Genomic DNA, 20,798 nt, shown 5'->3' with positions numbered 1-20,798 from the left:
TTTTATTTTTTTCTTACAGGGCTTTATTGCTAGTTAAAGTTTGTTCCATTTGCCTTATCTGTGACCACTGAAGTTTTTGTCAGTGTGCTTACTTTACATTTAAGGATTTTTTTCTTAATGAATGATTTTCAAGGGAATTTGTAAGGGAACAAACACTTTAGTGTTTACAAATGGTCCAGAACTATTTTCATGCATGTAGACTTAAGCATACGAAATTCGTACTTAAGAGCATCAAAAACTGCACAAGTCATTTGATAGAGTTTTTAGTTCCTGAATAATGAGAACTTTTTGTTCTGTAGAGAAATTCTGTGCTAATCTTGAAGTATTTCACCTCTTTATCAACCATCATGTTAATATTCTCCTTCTTTTATAATGCCCATGGCCTTCTGTGTTGAGTGTGCCCCCCTCCAAAAGGCTGCTGGAACTGAATGCTATCAGATTGTGTGGGTTTTCTGTTTCCCTGCTGCTTTTTGTGCTGAGGAACTGTCTCGTGTTGCAGCATATGTTTTTAATTGATGTCTGGGTGAATAATAGTTTATTTTGCAACTCTTGTATCAGATGTGATAGTGAGATTATTACCTGTCTTCATAGACATTTCAGAATAAATGTTGTAAAATAATGCTGGTGTTTATTTTTAACTACATTTTAAGTATTCTGTTTAAGTAAAATTTGCAATAGGACGTTTTTCAGGAATTACTTGTAGAGTATCTAAAGGCAACATCGATGGGAGGGTGGACAGTAGAATTCTGGTACTGTTTCAACCTATTTAAACTTTTAATTCTGTTTCCTTTAAGATCAAAACTGATTTGTTTCTTGCTAGTTAGAATAAATATGCAACTCATTTACCAATTCACTTAGGATAAACAAAATTTTTTTACCAAGTACAAGAGGCACAAAAGGGAAACTGAATTGCATGCCATCAGCTTCATGACTTGAAAACTTAAACTGATACAGAGAGCACAAGGTAACTTTCATACATGATTTTAAAGAACTAAGGTGATGTGGTGGTGTTTTTTTGCAGAGGAATTCCTGGGAAGAAGTGTGGAACAGTCATAGTAACAGCAGAGGAACTGGGGTGTTGCAGAGTAAGTGTGCTCATTGCTTTTCAAAAATAACATGGAAATTATTTTATGATTTACACTGCACTGGATTGGTAATGGTATAACTTACAAATTTGCGTTTTGTGATTTATGTAAGAAGTTAGAATACTGTTTTCCTTTAAGGTGCTCTTAGTTTTAGAGAGAAGAAGCAGAAAGAAGCAGAAGCCAATGCTCAATATCTCTTGAATTGCCTCTAATGCTTCTTCATGTCCTCAGTCTCTCCGTCTCTTGCAGTGTCTCAGCAGCTGTCACATACTTGATCTTCTGGATTTTTGGATTGGACCATCCCTCGTCTGAGGAGAGGCAGAGAGAGCTGAAATTATTTAGCCTGGAAAATAATACACTTTCCTTGTGTGTGCATCTACTTCTTTCAGAATGCAGTTTTGGATGTCAGGAAATCCTTGAAAAATCCTGAGCTATTTTAGCATAGGAAATTGTTCTGTTTCTCATGTCCCTACAAAGGAATTCTTGGATCCAGCCATTCAAACTGCACTATGAAGACACTGCACAAATGTGAACATGTAGAGGGCATTTAAAAGACAGATACCCCCATCTATTTTGGTTTCTATTTGCATAGTTGAGGTTTTTTTCTTTTTATTGTAGTAGACTGCATGCTGTCTGTAACTTTTCTTTATTACCCATTTCAGGATTCAGTTTTAATGCAATTTTGTGCAAATAAGCTAGACAAGAAGGACTTCTTTGGGAAATCTGATCCTTTCCTTGTATTTCATCGAAGCAATGAAGATGGCAGGTAGGTGCCTGTTGAGTATTTTTGCTGCTAATCATTAGGCAACTTAATTATTTACAGCTAGTATAGTTTTAATTTTGTAAAAAAAAAAATCAGATAAAGCTGTGTTTCTTTTATAATATTTGTTGGATTTCAGTTTGTCATGTTGTGCAGTATAGGAATAAAATTGTTGCAACAAATTGATCAAATACTGCAATTTAGGGTTTTAAGCAGTGAATGTCTCTAATATAGAGCACTATTACAATTAATTGTAATAAAATAGCTAAATAATGTTACTTTTGTTAAGATATAGTATGCATTTAAATTACATAGAATTCTCAAAGAAAATTGTAGCTGCAAAATATGCTAATGCTTAGAAATTGCGTTAGATAAAAATATTTTATACTGCAAATTTAAATTAGGAAATATCATTTATGTTTTTGACAAGAGTTCTAGGAAATTGAATTTAAAAATCTACGAAATAGAATTTATATTTTTTACAAATGGCTGTTTGCTACATTAATGCTTTAATTTGTTAAAGTGGATAATCTCTTCTGTTCCACTGCTAAGCCTTGAAATGCATTGGTCAACACAGTGCTCTGCTTCTGTGGGGCTCTACTGGCAGGTTAAGATTTCTTGGAAACTGGAATTCCTCATGTCTAACTTATATCAAACCAAAGGCTAGACATGTATGATACTGCTTTTTTTCTGTAGCTCAAGTGGAACAGCTGTTAACATAAATCTGTGTATGGGTGTGTGTGAGTGTTACCTGCTCTTTTTCTCTTGGAGGCAGATTACAGGGACAGTTTCCTGAGGAAACACTGCCTATGTAAAACTGCAAGCCTGGAGGAGTTATGGTTCCTCCATGAGTGGCATTAAGGTCACTTGTGAAATTCCTCTGGCTGCTGCTGGGAGTGCTGGTACATGCAGCCTCTCTTGGCCTTGAGTGCCATTCTTCCCCACTTCCTTCTAAGGGGTGAGTGTTGAGCCAGTGATGCTTTATGGGTCTCCTAAATCCAACAGGATTTTGGGGCAGTACTTCTGCACCTGTGGCAGAAGGATGCTTCCTTTTTTTGGCTTCAGGCATGTCTTCTGAATCATAACCAGGATGAAAGTATAGGCCTTTGAGGCTCAAGGAGGACATTCCCTCAAAGGATAACTTTAGTTGCAACTGGGTGAGGAATTTCAGTAATGATTTCACCATTGACTTTATCTCTTGTTTTTGTTTGAACTGTTCAGTCCCCAAGGTAGGGGTTCAAAAGAGGTATTTTAATTTTGTAGTATTTAGAGAAAGCACTATGTGCTAATATAGTTCATGAGAGAAGGTAATCATGGAATCTCAGAGAGGCTTCTCTATTTTACTTAAGACAGTCGTGGTTAAAAATTCATGGACATAAAATGGGGAATAAGAATCTGAAAGCCATCAGTCCCTTGACTTAGTTTCTTAATCTCCATGAAAGAGTCAGATCCTCACAAGATTGCTTTCTTTCTGGATCTGTGACTAATTCTTGCATGTACAAGGTCTGTTTAAACAAGTGGGATGGAAACCCCTCCTCTCTGAAATATTCACTGAATAGTTATAGCTCCTGTTGAAGCTTTGGGTAAAAACATTTTATATTTAGAGTTGTTTAGCACTCTAGTCTGTAATCTCTCTCCAGTGGGTCTCTTCAGTCTTCCCTTCCTTCTGATTTCACCATATTTCTTTTTTTCTTACCTTATATTTTGTATGGACATTGTATGTATGAATGATTGCAGCTCTTTTAATTCCATCTTTGATGACACAAAAGTAAATAAATAAAAAAATATTTTTGTTTGTTTGTTTTAATTACAGTTTTACAATCTGCCACAAAACAGAGGTTGTAAAAAATACATTAAATCCAGTGTGGCAAGCATTCAAGATTTCTGTCAGAGCACTGTGTAATGGAGACTATGACCGGTAAGCTGTATCTTAAGTTTTTTAGTATATACATTTTTTTTCTCCCTAACTCTCTGTGTATTCTTTTGTATGTAGCTTTTTCTGTGCAGTCCAGCTCCTAGTGTGACTTAATCAACATTTGGAAAGGATAATAAGCATTCATCAAATTAAAGAATTTAGAAAAATAAAGCAAATATGCTAAATCTGTAGGAAATGTCAGTGGTGTTTTCTGGAAAAATTTCTTTGCTCTCTATAGAGTGAGTTAGGAACAGAAGGAAAAGACTAATTTAAAGCATGGTCTCTGTGAAAAGTGTACACAAGTGTTTTTTAATGTTTCAGTGAAAAACAATGATGATCTGTTTTCCTTGTGTGACAATGCAATGTCAGAGGATGCTGATAAATGAAAGCCTTTAAAATAGATCAGTAGATGAGAAACAAGAAGGTAGTCATCTTTAGATTTGAAGTTTTCAGTGGTGCCATGTAAAAGGATCTATCTTCAGGTTGTAATAATACCATGTTTTAATCACCATTTTACCACTAATAACAAATTAGTTCAGTAGGAATGGGTATTTTTAGTCTCTTTAAAAATGGCTGTGTTGGTTACTCTCTCACTTAGATGCACTAAAAATGAAGCAATTTTTTAATGAGCGTATTCAAATAGAATTTTTTACTTGTATTTGGGTTAATGTGCATAATGCAGAAGTAAAATAATATTCATTAAGCTAGTCACTGGACACTGCATTGTTTATCATATTAAAGAAAAAGAGTTTTCACAATAATTGGAAAAGATGTTGTGGTGGAGGCATACTGAAATAACTCCAGCTTTCCAAATTAAGGGAACTTAGAAGTATAATAGCACTCCTCAAATTGTTATTGTGTATCTACTGTTGACCTGCTTTCAACATAATGTGCTCTGTGAATAAATGCTCCATGAAACTTCATAGTCCTGCATACAACAATCGTGTTTCAAATTAAGAAGTAGTCATTAGCTCTTGGGTTAATTCAAACTGCCCTGCTGATAGTCCAGAAAAAACTTCAGAGTTTGGGTTTTTTTTTTAAATTAGAAAACCCTTTTTTTCTAAAGGTAAAAATTAACTTTCTAATATCCATATGGTAATACATAAAACCACAAACCCCAAAAGTCTCTTTCAGACAGTGACAGAAGATAAAATTTTGATGCTCTGGATTCCGTGATAGATGTGAAAGGTGGGAATAATGTCATTAGTAAAACTATGTCACAGTAAATGTTTGTTCTGTGTTGGGGAGACTAAATCTTCAGCTAGTGCATGCTTCTGAGTGAAGGCTGTTCACATTTTCATTATGGAATGACCAGGATTTGCTTAATTTTCCTCAAATTATGTGATTACGCAGTGTTTTCAGACATCACAGGAATGGCATTTCAGTACAGCAGTAGTACTTAGTGTCTAATGTCTTTGTTCTTTCTTTCTCTCAGAATGAGCTCTCAAAAAGCACTTAGTTATCTTCTGCATAAAAGTTTTAAAACAGAGATACCCATCTCTAACCATGATTATTTTTAAATGAAAGGGGTTTATTTAACACTAAAATAAGAAACCCATCCTCTAAACTGTGTCCTTTAAGGTAAAGGTTAAGCTTCAGTATGTGAGGGTTGGAAAGGTCTTTTAATATCTTGCATATCATGCAAAATAGATAAAAGTCAAGATCTGTAATTAATCCTTTAGTGTGAAATAAATTTCACTAGGGAGGAGCTTTATTCAGGGATGAATTGCTTTTACTGCAGTTATCTGTCTGAAGATCCTTCTCAGGAATTTATCTTGATATTCTTAATAATTTATTTTAATAATCCGAGTTTTCTCACTGAGATGATTTTGCTATTTGAACACAGATTTCCAAGACAAGTCAAAACTTAAGTCCCACTAAACCTTACGTAGATCTTAACTTAGTGGTGTGCTCTGTCTGTCATAATAGGTTTTGAAACATAAGTAAAATAATGGCTGTCTAGGGAAAAAGATGTAATACTGCCTTTTTTTGCTGAATTCCTCTGAAGGAGAAAGTAATTTCCTTTGAAGGTTGAAATACTTGATGGGGTAAAAGAGGTTTGGATTTGTTTCTCACTTTGTTCTGCAGAACAACTTTCACTTTAATCAGTTTTCATTGTAAGGTAACTCAAATCCAACCTGAATTATGCAAGAGCTATAAAATATAACAGATTGTGTGGTTAGGAACCTTTAAATTTGAGTTGAAAAGAGGTACATCCACACAAAGCAAGTCCTTCTTTACCTCTTTTAGAATATCATAAAAAATGTGAAAAACATCTAAGTGTGAATTACTTGATATTATATTGTATATAATATCAGCTGTTGCTCAGCTTTTTTCCTGAAGAATCCCTTCTTAGTAAATAAATTAAACAATATGTATTTGACTGTGTGTAATTGTAAGAATGAGGAGCAGCTTCTATGGAAGCAAATTATAAAGTACTTGCTTACATTCTTGTCCCCTCTATTGATAAGACAGCCCTGATGGCTTCACTTCCCGTGAAACTGTTCTGAAGGATAAAAGTTAGTTAAGTAAGTTAAAATACAGGAGGTCTGGGGCTGGTATTTTTCTGTCCCGTGTTCAGTTCATTTAGGCCAAATAGGAGTCACTGTTAGCAATATTTGAATTTGCTTACATATTTACCCTTTCTGTAGTAAAAGGAGATGAATAAAACTATATACTGTTGCTACCCTTATATATCTCTCCTGTTTCATCAAGGATGTTGATGATAATATACTCTGTAGTAGTAGCATTTTAAGAAATCCACTTTTGAAGTAAGTATGTGAAATATGATTGATCTTTTCTCAGAAATATCTGCTTTTTCCTTTTTATCTGCTCCCCAGTCATTCCTGAAGCAAGATCAGAGCTGTCCTCAAAGGTTCATTTTACTCATAAGGAAACAGTTCTTAAAAACTTTGATAATACTTTAAGGTTTAAAGAATCACTTGCTTTAAAAACTACAGAAAATTCAGAACATCAGCAAGTAAAAATATATTGGTTAAACTTCCAATGTGTTTAATTGTTTCCTTAGTTTGCATTGTATTTAGCTATTGATTTATGAAGATCTGTTGTGTTACCTGACAGGCTATTTGCTGCCCCATGAGAAATGACTGAAAAATTCTGCTTTTTTTGGATTTGGCACAATTGATACACCCCTATGCTATTAATCTTAAAGGCAATCCGGGTATATACTTAACATTTTAATAGGGTTGTGCTGTTGTTTTGTTTTTTTTTATTTTAGGACAATCAAAGTAGAAGTATATGATTGGGATAGAGATGGAAGGTAAGATGTTATTTCTCTTAAATTTAAGGGTTATCCCTGCATACACATTTTAAAACATATTAATATTTAGTGTCCAGCATAATATTAGAGAAAGTTAGTTATTTGTCAATATTTAGAGGTACTGGAAAAATTCTGCTGTGACACAGCTCTGTGTTTTGCAGTTGTGGTAAATACTGATGCATTAGCCTATTTCAAACCTGCTGTGTGTATATTTATCCATGGAACATGATAAAATGCATATGCCTGCAGTTGGTTACTCATGGTGGACTAAATATGGCCATGCAGAAACTACCTATTAATTACCTTAATTTCAGATTGGGTCTGAATGCTCATTTCCACGTCTGTGTTCATCAAAACTTTATTGCAAACTCTGGAGTTGGAAGACCTGAGTTTTGTATAAGTCCCCCTTGAAGGAGGAGAGTGGAATATATGTGGAATTTCTGTTGCCAAATTCAGGAAGGATATCTGTTATTCTTAGGAGCTATGAACCCCAGTGTTCTGGCTGTACATTTTTATCTCAAGAAATGAACCTTTCAAATTGCCTGTATTTTGACAAACAAGGTAGAATTATTTTTTAACACAGTGGATTGATACCTCTTGTTCTTTTTAAAATGTTTGAGCTTATATCTTAATACTTTAATTGGAAACTGTATTAATAAATCTTGGTACTAGAACTGAAACATAATACAGTATTACGTATATTTCCATTTATCTTTAAGTTGGTCTGTCTTAATTATTTCCTCTCAATCCTAATTTATATTTTAAAATTTATGGATATGCACTTACATTTTGATTTTTAAAAGCATGTTATTTATTCTACAGTAATGTCTTTAATACTACCAATGCAATTTGCTTCTAGTATTATAGATAATGATACTGTGCTTCTGTGGCAACATATCTTGTAATCATAATAGGCAGATTTATCCTGTGCTACTGTTCATTTCCTTGCTGACAAGATCCAAAAGCCTACTCAGCTTTCTCAGCTTTTAATTTTCTCTTTTCCATCATGAAGCCTGTTGATTTATAAGCATTTTATCTCATGTTTATCCTCTATGAATACCTGCCAGTGTAAATTCATCCTTCTTGATCAGATATTCTCTGGAGAGACAAAAATAACATATTCTAGCAATTAAAATTAGTGTATTTAAATTTAAAAAGCCATACTAGCAAAAAGTCATTGCATCCCATTTAGAATTTCTATTAGCATTCTTTTCTCAATGAGACTTGACAAATCCTTAAAATTGTTATGTATCTGTGTATAAACCACATTTTTTGAAAACAAGCTGGCAATGAATAGTTAAATCGTATTGCCAAGTTAATAAAAAATACGGGTTATATTTTATCAAGGTATAATATGTGCTGTCTCACTTTATCCAAAATCTGTAAGATTAAAAAGAAAAGGAAGAAATCTGACAACACTAAGTAACTGCAGTCTGAGTGAAATCTTGAACATACTGTGGATTTTAGGCCATCATTTGCCTCTCCAGTCTCAAATAGTCTCAAATATTATCTACGTTTGCTCACATCACAATCTGAATACTTATAAAATTAATATCTAAAAAACAAAACTGAAGGATACCATTTACATGTTTTCCTTTTTATTCTAATGGTAAGATTTTTTTTGTACTTTTTGCTTTCTGTCTATTTTGAATTTAGAAGCACGCCAAGCACTAACATCTTACATGCAAAATTCCTCTGAAAGATGAGACAACACTCATCTCACGTGACTTTAGACAATGCAGAAATCAGACAAGTAGATTGAACTAATCATTTAAGCTACTTCAGTGGCTTACAGGGGAAGATGGTCTGATTGAATCCATCCTACCTGGAATAAATTGCCAGTTGGTGGTGCCTATAAACTTATATAGTGTTCTTAGCAAAACCTAAGTGCCTTATTCAACTTTGACATTGCCAAGTATATCTGAAATGAATCCCATTCAAGAGTTACTCTAACAATTTTTTTGTACAACTCTGCTGTTTCTCAGTTTATATTAATTTCCATTTATGATGCACAGCTTTTATAAGTTGTTGTTACACCAGCTGGACACTTCACCATGCTGGATCCGTTTGCTGCAGGGATGTGCAGACTGGGCAATCTTTGACAGATTACCCATTCTCTAGATAACAGAGCAAGTTATTCTGAATATTGCAGGCTGTTCTGCAATCAGGAAGGCAAAATTATGGTGCGTATACATGATTTCTGAATCATGACTTCACTTGATTTTTGATTTTCTGAGCCTTGACTAAGAATTTTTTTTCCCTTTTCCCCATTCTGGGTTACCTGTGCTTTGAAAAATAGCACCATAGCTTTGGGTTGTGCTTCTTCCATCATGTTCCTAAATTATGTTGTTAGAGTAATTGTAATGTAATATCATGATCATATTATCGTTAAATAATTAAATAGCTCTTTTTTATTTTCAAACATCACATAAAACATCTTGACAAAAAGTCATACCTGCCCTTGGTGACATTAACACTGTTAACTATTGAACTTCTCTTTGTGTCAAACCAGTTTTTGCACAAAAATTGTCAAAGTGTGAACAACTTGTTCTGATACCTTTTATTGCTTCTAAAGGCCGTGACAAACCCCAACATACCTGATGCTATAAGAAGTCACAAAAGTTGGTTTTGTTACTTGGGACAAGCCCAGTTGTTTGACAGAATCACATTTTAAGGGGGTTTTTTTTTGGGCACATCAGCAGTACTATGATGTTTTTAGTTCTCTCTGAAAGCTTTTTCATTTAATTTCAGAAAAAATATCACTCAGCATACATGTCAAAAAAGTAATTTCACGGTCTTGATGTTTATGACCTGTTACATAGAAAAAGGGGGAGGGGCTGTTGAATTATAAAGCTGTAAATATTTTCATGCTAACCTGCAGCCACAGAAGCACTCATCTGAGACTATCAAAACCGGAGAAGAGATTTTAAATTTCAGATTCTAAGCTCTTCCACCTTATTTTTTGTCTTCATCTTCCTTCTCCAGCTAGATAGTTGATTTTTAAATTCTTGCATTTTCTCCTTACTCATGAACATGTTTCTGATTATGATTGTCCTTTTATGTTTTTCCTTTTGATAATAAAAAAAATAAAAATTTAATACAATTTTGAAAGTGATCTTCAGCAGTTCAAAACACAGGGCTGAAAGTGGAAAACTTATGGAGATGGGCTTTAAGTGATAATTTTGTGTGCTAAGACTCTGGTTCAGTGTTCTGATATGCCACTCATGGATGAAAGTCTGCAAGTCTAGGAAAATTTGGTGTTAGGCAGGCAAAGAGAATAAGCACTTTGGATTCTCAGTCCGGAGACTAATAAGGAGATCCATTTGCTGAAGGGTGATGATGAATACTGGAATATTTTCTTAAAAACTTACACATTTGGCAAAGGCATATTTTGCCCAGCAGGCGCTCAGCTTTCAGAGCCAGCCTAGTGGTGGTGTGTACATCCACCTGAATACTGAGTGTAAAGATCCAAGTTGATGCCCTTTCAAGAGCAGAAGGCACTGAGACTAGATAACTATGTCCATACCTTTTCAACATGATTCATCAGAGGAATCATATCTTCCTATCTCAGGTCTTGTCAGTGTTTGTATATAGCCATAGGAAAAGGAGGCTTTCCAGTGTCTCTTAGAATTAAAGGAGCAATTACTGTTAAGCTGTACAGGTTCTTTTGCTCCCCAGAGACAGTCCTGTCTGGAATGGCTCATGTTTCCTGTTCTGCAGTGTGTTTGTAGGTAGTCAGAGTACTATTGTTTTAATTTTTGCCTTCAAAATAGACAACCTGACTTGAAAATAAAAGGTTAGAACTATCACGAAAGGGAGAATTTCCATTTTGAGCAATACACATTTTTCTCCAGTGCCATGGTTACCTAAGGTTCAATACACCTTTGCTTAAATAGTCCTTGCAATCTGGAGAGCATTTAAGCAGAGATACACCTCCAAAATACATTTCCTAAGAAAAGCCTTTGTTTTGGAAGCAATTTGATGATCTCCCAGCTGAAAGGAGAGTATTTCATGTGAGGTGGTCCCTTCTGAATCTGGGTAATGAGGAGTATCTTTAACATGTAGTATTTCTCAAGCTTTCTTACAGTGTGCTGTGCTTATTTTGTATTAGCATGATGAATGAACCTTTTAGTTGTTTGATTTACATATTTTATGAATTCATGCTGATTTCAGAAAATGAAATTTATATTTGAGGGGTTTTTTTGTTGAATTTCATTATGAATAAAGCAAGAAAAAAATTTCATGTTGCCATGGATTGTTTCTATTTTCCATCTTGCAGCATTTAGATTTATTTTAACTTGCTTTTAATATTTATAGCTTAATTAGAGCTGTGCTGAATTTCTTAAAAACAAGCTTTACAAATCACAAAGTCATAAAACTTTGAGTTTCTATTGTAGTGTACCATTGGAGGGAAAGTAAAACAGCTTCATAGCTCACCAGATGTGGAGACAGTGTAGAGGAAATACAATGCCCCGTTAGGGCACAGCTGGGAAAATCTGGAGCAGCAAAGTTAGCAGAGAATGGGAGCAGACCTTGTGAGTGCTGGGAGTTGTGTAGCTGATGGCTGGGGCACTGACCCCTGCAGTCCTTCCACTCCAGGCACAGATACACAGCTGTGTCTGACATACAAACCTGCAGCTCAGTCAGGTCTGGCTGCCCTGTGGTTTCTGTGCCCCAGTTCCCTGACCCCTTCCTCAGCAGTGCTTTCCCCACTGCAGCTCTCTCTGTGCTCACAGTGGCTCCTGGGCAATGTGCCAGCCCTGTTATGCATTAACAAAGCAGTTTTTAAAACATGAATGACAGCACGGGAGTGCCAAATGTATTCTTGGAGCAGGAATAAAACTTAGAAAGGAGAAGCTTGATAACCACTGCTTTAGTGTTAGGTTAAGATCTGCTTTCCAATAATGACATAAGCTGAGCAACCTCAGTGGATTGCTGTTCTCTTCCCAGATGGGAAGATAGAGGAGCTGAAATAAGCTTGGGTCTTCCCCTTAAAAATTCAATGTCATGTTATACAGATTGGGAGGGCTGCTCTTTTCTGGTTTAAGTTGCTCCTTTTCATGCTTTCAGTAACTCCCTTTCTCTCACATAACCTGAAACACAGTTCAGTGTGTAGTGCCAGTGGTCATCCACTGAGGAGGTGGTGACAGTCTGTGGTAGCCCGCTCCGTTTTTTCAGATTCTGTAAACTCATGTTGGACTTGATCACTGATTTACAACACAGTCCTCATTGTGCAGCTAAGTTAAGCAAAAGCCATCAAAAAGATTGAAGCCAATACCTTCCAACCCTAAATTTGTATTACTAATAGGATGAACACAAAACAGAGGGAGTAATAAAGGTTCTTAAGCAAATTATATCTGTTGTCATTACTTGTTTCTTGGGTGTCAGTTCATAGTGGCTGTGTGTCTCTTTTACATTAATAAATAAAATATATGTTTAAATTCCTAGATGTTGTGCATTTGATTAAAAATCCTATTTTTCCAACAGCCATGATTTCATCGGAGAATTCACAACAAGTTACAGAGAGTTGTCAAGAGGGCAGTCTCAGTTCAATGTTTATGAGGTAAGTATTATGAATATTTACTCACTCTCAGGAAATAAATGAGAAAACAACAATGGAAAACACTGAAAACAATGGAAAGTGATTATTGCCACTAATGAGAAGAGAAGCCTGTATGGATATAACCCCTTTTTCCTTTTCTTTTTTTTTTTTTTTTTGCTTCTGTGTGGTGTGCAGATCTTCATTATTCCTTAAGGAATCCTTTAGTTGGTCTCAGACTACTGCCATTAAACTTCAGTGTTTTCACAGTCCTAATATAGGTGGTTAATAAATATAAATGGTTTAGGTAAGCACTAAAAAGGCAGGGAAGGAGGGTGTTCCAATTATGTGCTGCACTTTTATTTTGAAGATGAGCAAAGCAGCTGCTGTGCAAACCAGGATAAAGATAACTTGAAAGCCATGATTTTTTTTCTTATTTAGATACAAGATCAACCCCAGAGTTACAGTAAGTTACAGTAGTTTCCTGTGAATAGTGTCATAACACAGATTAGTGTGTGCAGTGAAAATGTCCTTTCCTGTTGTATCACTGATGTGAATCCTACCCTACCAGGAATATTCTGTCATAACATCTTAAGTAATTTTTCAATTTCTTAAATATAGTGTCAGTATTATACTCCCAGCAAGAGCATACATTTCCTGAGCGGCTCATGTTTGCCTCCCCACACTGCAATCCTTCATACTTGGGTACTACTTCTACTTGATTAATCTCTACAGTATCAGAACAAAAGATTTTACTGGGCAAATTCTTTTCTAAATGTTCTGCTTTTACAAGCTAACTTCTCCACCCAAGGCGGGTAGAGAAGTTTGAGTGAGTGCCCATATTTAAAGATTAGGAACCTTGCTAGAACCACCTCTTTGCCATTGAGCTTTTTTTAATAGGTTCATTGTAATTCATGTAGCTCTCTAGGTTCCTGCAGGGATGTAAAACTTTCAGAGGCTAAAAAAATGTTGTTTAATTTCTTAAGTTAGCTGAAATTTGAAAAAAACCCCTGCATATTATAATAATTAGAGTACTATGAATTATAGGAGAGAAAAAAGCTGTTATTTCATTCATCTTTGCTCCCAAGTAGATGCCTTGTTTCACGTGATATTTCACTCCAAGATCTAGTGCAGTTCCTTGCAATTCCTAAGCAGCCAATTGTCAAGTTACCTGAAGCAGAAAGTTCAAATGAATCTTCTCTTTGGCATTTAATGACTGCTGGCAAGCAATATGCTGCTAATTGAGGCCTGACCATTGAATTCTGGAGAGCAGTGAGTGAACTGCCACAGGGCAGACAGGCAGCCTGTTACCTTCATCTTCCTGTTCTGGGCAAATGTCAGCAGGCGTCACTTTCTGGCTAAGATTTTGATTCAACAAGAATTTCTGCATTGTTTAATTACCACCATTACACAGGCTTTATCTATTGCTCATCAGACACTGTTAAATGGAGGGGCAGGAGTTACTTGGGGTTTTAAGTGTTAACAGGCTTATATATGTGTAAAGGAGTAAAAGCTTTGCAGAATATTTACTGTGTAACATCAGTGTGGAATACTGGGGGAAAATAATGAGTCACTTGTTTAGCCTGTTTGGGAAGACCTCAAATTATAGTTGTCTCTTCCTGCCTTACATTTTACAGCTGTTCTGTGTTGTGCAAGGAATAGGATCTTTAAATGTAATTTCATTTTGGTTGTTGGTGTAAATCTTTGGAAGACAAGTATTACTAGTTGGCCCATTTTCAGGCAAAATTCTTCAAATATTTTGTACCAGATAAGTGACTAAGATTTCAATTGGGAATGTTTTCATTCCTTATCATTTGGAGAACATCTCTGAGTAGTTCACAGTTTAAAACTTGGCAGTAAGCCATAAGGCATTGAATTTCCTAAATATATAGGAGATAGTTGAATGACCTAATTAATAAAATAATGTTTTGCTTCCAATTCCATGTGCATTTCTGGAAAAGCAGGGAGTACATTTTCATGTATATGTAACAAAATTAACTGAGACTTGCCTTTTGTAGGTATTCAGAAGGGGAAAAAAATTATTGGTGGCTACAGTGATGAATTTTATAGGTGTGGGTTCCAGACATTCAAGAAAACTGTTTAATGCTTTGTAGTCCAGCTCTGTGAAGATTCTTGGGTATGGGGAGTGCACTGAGGGCCCCCCCCCCCCCAATTCCTGTATGCCAGCCAGGTGGTGATATACAGAATTTTCATGAAATTCAATCTTCCTGTCAGCCAGATCCTGTCATTGCACCAAATACAGAAACTGGGACTAGAAAACTCTCATGTTTCTGAAGTGCTATGAGGAGCAGATGGAAACAGATTAACTGGATTATGAAGAGATGCATTGTGAAGTGACAGAGTAGTGACACTACTGAAATACTGCGATCAGAAATGCAGAAAAATGCAGAATCTTGTGAAAATTCAAAGAGTGCTTCACTGAGCTCTCAGATACAATGAATGTTCTCACCTCTGTTGCCCCCATCCCTTATTAAATATGAGTACCAGCACTAGCTCACCTGGCAAGTACCACTGGTTTTCAACATGCACATATCCCAGCACTGAGCTGCATCAGTAAACAGGATGCTGAATACACTTAGAAATCACTGAAAATAGAATACTTTCTGCATTGGAAATACCTTACACTTATCTTTATATTGGATCATGCTGCTTTAATGTTTGTATCTGTGTTTCTAGGTAATAAATCCGAAGAAAAAAGGAAAAAAGAAAAAGTATGTTAATTCTGGAACAGTAAGTAAATGTATTTTATGTTACTGGATGTTTTTCTTCTTGCTCCAAACAGAGTGTAGTTGACTTGTAATTTTACAGAATTAAAATAGAACTTTGTATCAAGGCCACAATAAGCTATTTACTTTTACATAGCATTTATTTTCAGATTGGTTTTAATTTGGAGAGCTTAATATAAAATTTGTCCAAGTGTGCTGTCAAGTTGCCAGTGGTTTGCAAAGTAAGCTCTACCAAAATTTCAGTCAAATAATTGAAACTACTGGACTGAACATTTTAAAAATTTTATCTGAAACATTCTTACACTTCTACAAATAAATTTTCTCTTTAAATTTATCTGCTGAGCTAGAATCATTAAAAGCTAGTATGCTTATCATGGCTGAATCAAAAAGAGTCAGCATTTTTTATTACTAACAGGCTTTTTGTAATCTTATTTTGAAAGATCCATTAGTATTGTTTGACATGAGAATTTCTGTTTTTTGGTTTGCATTCCATGTTCTGTTCTCATGTTTATGAACCATTTGCTAGCAATGCAATTATTTCCTTCAGCACTTCCTCAGCTTTGATGTCCTGGTATCCATGATGTTCAGAGCACCATTTACAAAAAAGTGAAGATAAATGTTGAGGATTGGTATACTGGAAAACCTAATCAGTTATAAGGGATGTTTTTTGTAAACACATCCACCATGTGGGTTTTTTCCATGTGAATAGTTCCACTGAAGTCAATAGGGCTACTTTCATGCTGAAAAGTAGCCTTGAAGGAATGTTTTGACATTCTCACATTCTTGTCTGTTTATCAGTGAGAAAATAAACTCTTATTTTTCTACCTTTGCAATAGATTATGAAAAATTGGCAGAAGCAGCTTGCCTATTAAAATTTACCTTTCAATACCTAATTCATTAGGTTAATTTAGTCTTTGCTAACATATTCCTTTTACTAAAATCTGTCATGCTAAAACCAAGTTGTATTGCATTAAATTAGTGAGTGAGAAACTTATATAAAGTGGTCGTTTTCAACCAGTGCTAAAAGTGTTCTCAAAATTTTAGGTATGAAATCTGCCTTAGGGCACAGAAAGGCATAAAATGTATTTTCACATTCAGTTTTCATGTTGATTTTGGTTTAAAATATTTTACATCTTCACAAGTAATGAAGTGTCTGTCTGCATTTGAAAAAATGTATTTTACTCATTTTTGAACAGAAAAAATCATCTGTGACTTGTTCTTTACTTCCAGTTACATCAAAATGACCAATCAACTGTTGTTAGCAATTTTCTTTCCTTTTTCCTTCCTTACCTTTTCTTTTCCCTTCTCTTCTGTTGGTTTTGTAAATTCTTTTTGATACCAGGTCATCTCTGTCCCCATTTGCCCTTACTTTTGGTAGTCCTTCAGGCTTCCCTTCTGCTTCTCCACATGGTCACTTTTTTGTGTTTGCCTGCAATTTTGTTTTTCTTGTCCTCATCATTGACCCAAGATACGCTTTATCCTGCAAATTTCTAAATTTTCAAGCCAAGCACCAAGACTATAATTTTCATTAATAGGAGGTAGAGTTCTGGAGAGCTTAGAGTGGATGTAAATCATTGACTGTTATCTCACTGCTGCATTTAAGGACTATGTACATACAGTGCACATCTCTATTATTATTACTTAAGGGGTCTTTTTAAATTCAGGCAGTCAAATTGCATACTAGGCAGAAGTGTTTCAGAATAACATGGTTAGTTTTGAACAAAGCTTAGTAGTAAAATAAAAAATCCAGTGCCTAAAATTTGAATTTGCCTATGTAAGTAAATACTTCGACCACTATGGGAGCTGTTTCCATTTTTTGACTTTTAAAATCAGGTGCAGTGAAGATACTTGCTTAAATTAATTAGGAACAAGATAACTAGCTGTAAGAACAGATCACCCATTAATAATACTCTGTCCAGTGGGCAAATGCATAGAAATTTTGGTCTTTTTTGCAAGACTATGCTACTGACAGTCTGGTTGAACATTGTTAGGGTCTTCTGTTCTCAGCTACAAGGGTGTATTTTGGTGATTTTTAGCTTAGCTAATCACTCAGTCACACAGAACTGTGACAAAGGAAGTTGGATAGAAAACAGAATTACTGCCTGTAATCTCATTCTGAGTCTTATGTTTACAATTTCGGAGTATTTTCAGATTTTTTATTTGCTGCAAATGGACACAAAATTTTGTGATAGACTTCCATTCCCTTTTTATTCCTTGTATCTTGATTAGTGGATTTGCTCTGGGTAGTTAAGCAGTTTTTACTGACTGCCTGCTGCACTTACAGAATGAGAGAATTTATGTAATTAAATTAAAATAACTTGAATTCTTTGTTTCATAAATATTGCACAATATATGAAGATCTTAAATGCTGGGTCTTTTCCACTTGAGTTTATACCTCTATGACTTGATTGATGAAAATGTCAGAAACACCTTTAGATTACTCTGTGTTTTGGATCTCTGTCATTTCTGAATGATAAAATCTAGGACTGCTGAAATTTCTTACCTTTGCATTTATATATATATATTTTAATATATATGTGTGTGTGTGTGTATTTATGTGTATATGTATGTATACCCATAAGTATATACATACATATATATACACACATACTACTTAAAAGATTTATATATTTCCTATATATGTATAAACTAGATTTTTGCATTCTTGGCTTGCATCGAAACTCAATACTGCTTTTAAAGTGAGATGAGTAATAACATAATTGTAATTGAGTTCTTTAAGCAAGAAAACTTCATTTTGTTGAAGTTCTCATAGAATAGATGCATTATCATAATAGCCTGTAATGTTCAATTTTAGGTACACTACACAGAAATGAGAAAACATGTATGTGGTAACCTGCTCTGGAATACAGTCTTCTGCCCCTTACCTTCTCCTTAAATATAATAAAAAAGAAAAAAGAGGGCAATTATAGACTTCTCAATCTGTCTCTTCCCTTTCAAGAGCTGCCTACTGAAATTATTTAATATCTTTTTTAATCTTCTTTTTTCCCTTAATACTGTAGGAAATTACATCCTAAGGACAGAACTCGAAAAACATTGTGCTTATGTCTCTACTTGTTCAACTGGGAAACACACAATTCTTGTCTGACTCTCTTTTATTTGCTTTCAGGTAACATTGCTTTCCTTCCTAATTGAAACAGAAGTTTCATTCCTTGACTATATTAAAGGCGGGTATGTGATTAGCAACAAACCTTTCTTGTTTTCACAATTTGTTTATGGCTCTCAGTAGCATCTGTAAGGAGCTGTATTATTTCCTCATTTTAGGGGCTGTACTTTCCTACATGAAGCATACACATAGTTACTAAGTTAAGTTATGGAACTTTGCTTACAGTGTTGTAATTGGAGTTGATGCTAGAACACGGAGAAAGAGTGACCTCTGATCAGCCAAAGAAAATTTGATTAAAAAAAAGGGAATGATCTATTTATTATTGAATTATTAAAATTATGTCTATTTCTTCTGATTATACTGAACTTTGGTGGATTTAATATTGGCAGTTATTTAAAGCTTTTCCCCTTCAAAGGCATTTTTTTCAATACTAATTAAAATATTTAACACATTTGATTTTTCATTTATCATCATTTCTTCTAAAGAGAAGTAGAGACAGAAGTGTCAAATGTCTTACCCTGGAACATACCTGGAAATGGGACCAAATCTGAAAAATTCCTGGCTCTTAATATTCCTGCCAGAACACTATACTTCTGTAAAATAAATGGAAATTTATTATTCATTTCTAGGCACTTGTTTTTACATTTTTGGGGCATAAAGTCTGAGTATACATTCCACATGTTTTTTTAGAGCGTTGATTACCTGAAGAAACAAGTTCTATTTTTTGGGGGTTTTTTGAAGTCTTCAACCAGAGTTCAGTGTAAATTAAAAAGAAGTCTGTGCTGTGTTTTGACAGTAGCTATATAGGGCTTTGCCTTTGGTCCCAACTGTGGCAGTCCTACATTCCTGTTGTGAACTTTGACCGAAATTGAAATGGTCATCCATCCATGTTTGTCAGAAATTTCTGTTGATTGAAGACTGTGTATGCACAAATTCATGAAGAAACAGTGTTGCCTCTAGTGCAGCTGTTTCCTTTGAAGTGTGTTTTACAAATATGCCATGACCATCCAATTCCCCATTCATTCAAAATTCATCTCTACAGAAAGAGTAGGTATAAGGAACTGAGGACTTGAGGTTTATGTCTAAATTTGAAAAATTTGAAAAGAAAATTATATGGGGGCTGCTTATGTAATCTTTCCAGGGTGATCTTTCACATTCCTCACTGAGATGTTACAGTACAAGTTAATAAACCTAATTATCTACATTCTTCAGAAAAATCATGTAAATTTTGAATACAAAAATATTGTGTTGTTCTTATTGATATCTCATTAACTGCAAGTTAAAGAAGACTTGTCACAATAATAAATTCCACTCATATTTTTCCGCTTTTTACAAAAAAGTGATATAATGCAGTAGAATGCTCCATGTTTAAAAGTATGAGCAGTATACTTACTTTATTATTTTATATAGAATCTTTTTTAGTGATTCATACAATTATTTCTATGTACATACCAGTGAAAACTGTAGAAGTGCTTGTGTAAAATCTTGCCTTTCTTTCTGCAGCATAGGCAGTTATGTAAACATGACAAGGAGGCTTACTCAGAATTATTTCCTAGGCTTCTCCCTACCTTTGTTTGTCTCATTTAATATTACTACATATCAGTTAAAGTCCTGTTGACAAATACTTGAAGGAAGGGGAAAGAGAAGATTTTGTCATTAATCAGTCTGTTTTCCATCATGTTCCCCAGAATGTTTTTTCTTTTAAGTTCTCTGTTTTTTCTTCCATTTAGATAGGCAAGAGGTAGAAAGCACTGATTCTACAATAGGCACGACTGCGTATTTGCTCTTCCTTAAATGGGTGCTTATAAAATACTTCATGTTCAAAACTTTCATTGTAATTAATTTGAAGTGTTTAGAATTAACACAGATGTCGTGGAAATCTTGACAACTTTAACGAATTACGATTACAGTATTGATTTCATTTATGTTTTGAGTCTGCATCTTTTCAATTGGGATATTCCATTACCAGTATCATCTATTGTTTTCTTAAAGAACTTTAGAAAATTAAATAGGTTTGTCCATAAACTGAGATTTCATTTTGCTCTGTAAGACTGAATTTTATAGCAGTATAGCAGAAAAAGAGGATGATGTCTCTTTTGCATCTGAATATTGCATCAAATAGTTCCATCTAAATAGCTGGCTTTTCCTTACATCTTGATACTTAATTTGCCACATATTTTGCCACATCAACCTTCCCACCTTTAAAGTAAATACATTGTGCTAAAAATAATGTATAGTTCAAAATCAAATTTCTCCTTCCGCTTAATACAGCCCCACTTAGTAACATATTCCTATCAAAATACCTCCAAATATATGAATAAGTTAAACAATGTAAGGGATGCAGTCTT

General features: G+C 34.7%; 1 protein-coding gene across 1 annotated transcript in view; it reads left to right on the top strand.

Annotated features, from left to right (window-relative positions):
* The window catches only part of CPNE8 (copine 8), a 69,844-nt gene that overhangs the window by 32,062 nt on the left and 16,984 nt on the right, over positions 1-20,798 (top strand). Inside the window, exons 7-13 of the mRNA XM_062490786.1 lie at positions 1,022-1,085; positions 1,748-1,851; positions 3,659-3,763; positions 6,999-7,040; positions 12,528-12,603; positions 15,277-15,330; positions 18,454-18,515. Coding sequence (XP_062346770.1) covers positions 1,022-1,085; positions 1,748-1,851; positions 3,659-3,763; positions 6,999-7,040; positions 12,528-12,603; positions 15,277-15,330; positions 18,454-18,515 — 507 coding nt within the window. The remainder of the gene's footprint in view (positions 1-1,021; positions 1,086-1,747; positions 1,852-3,658; positions 3,764-6,998; positions 7,041-12,527; positions 12,604-15,276; positions 15,331-18,453; positions 18,516-20,798) is intronic.

The sequence above is a fragment of the Cinclus cinclus genome, chromosome 4, assembly GCF_963662255.1.
Source record: "Cinclus cinclus chromosome 4, bCinCin1.1, whole genome shotgun sequence".
Taxonomy (NCBI): Eukaryota; Metazoa; Chordata; class Aves; order Passeriformes; family Cinclidae; genus Cinclus; species Cinclus cinclus.
This window is presented reverse-complemented; position numbering and strand designations above follow the sequence as displayed.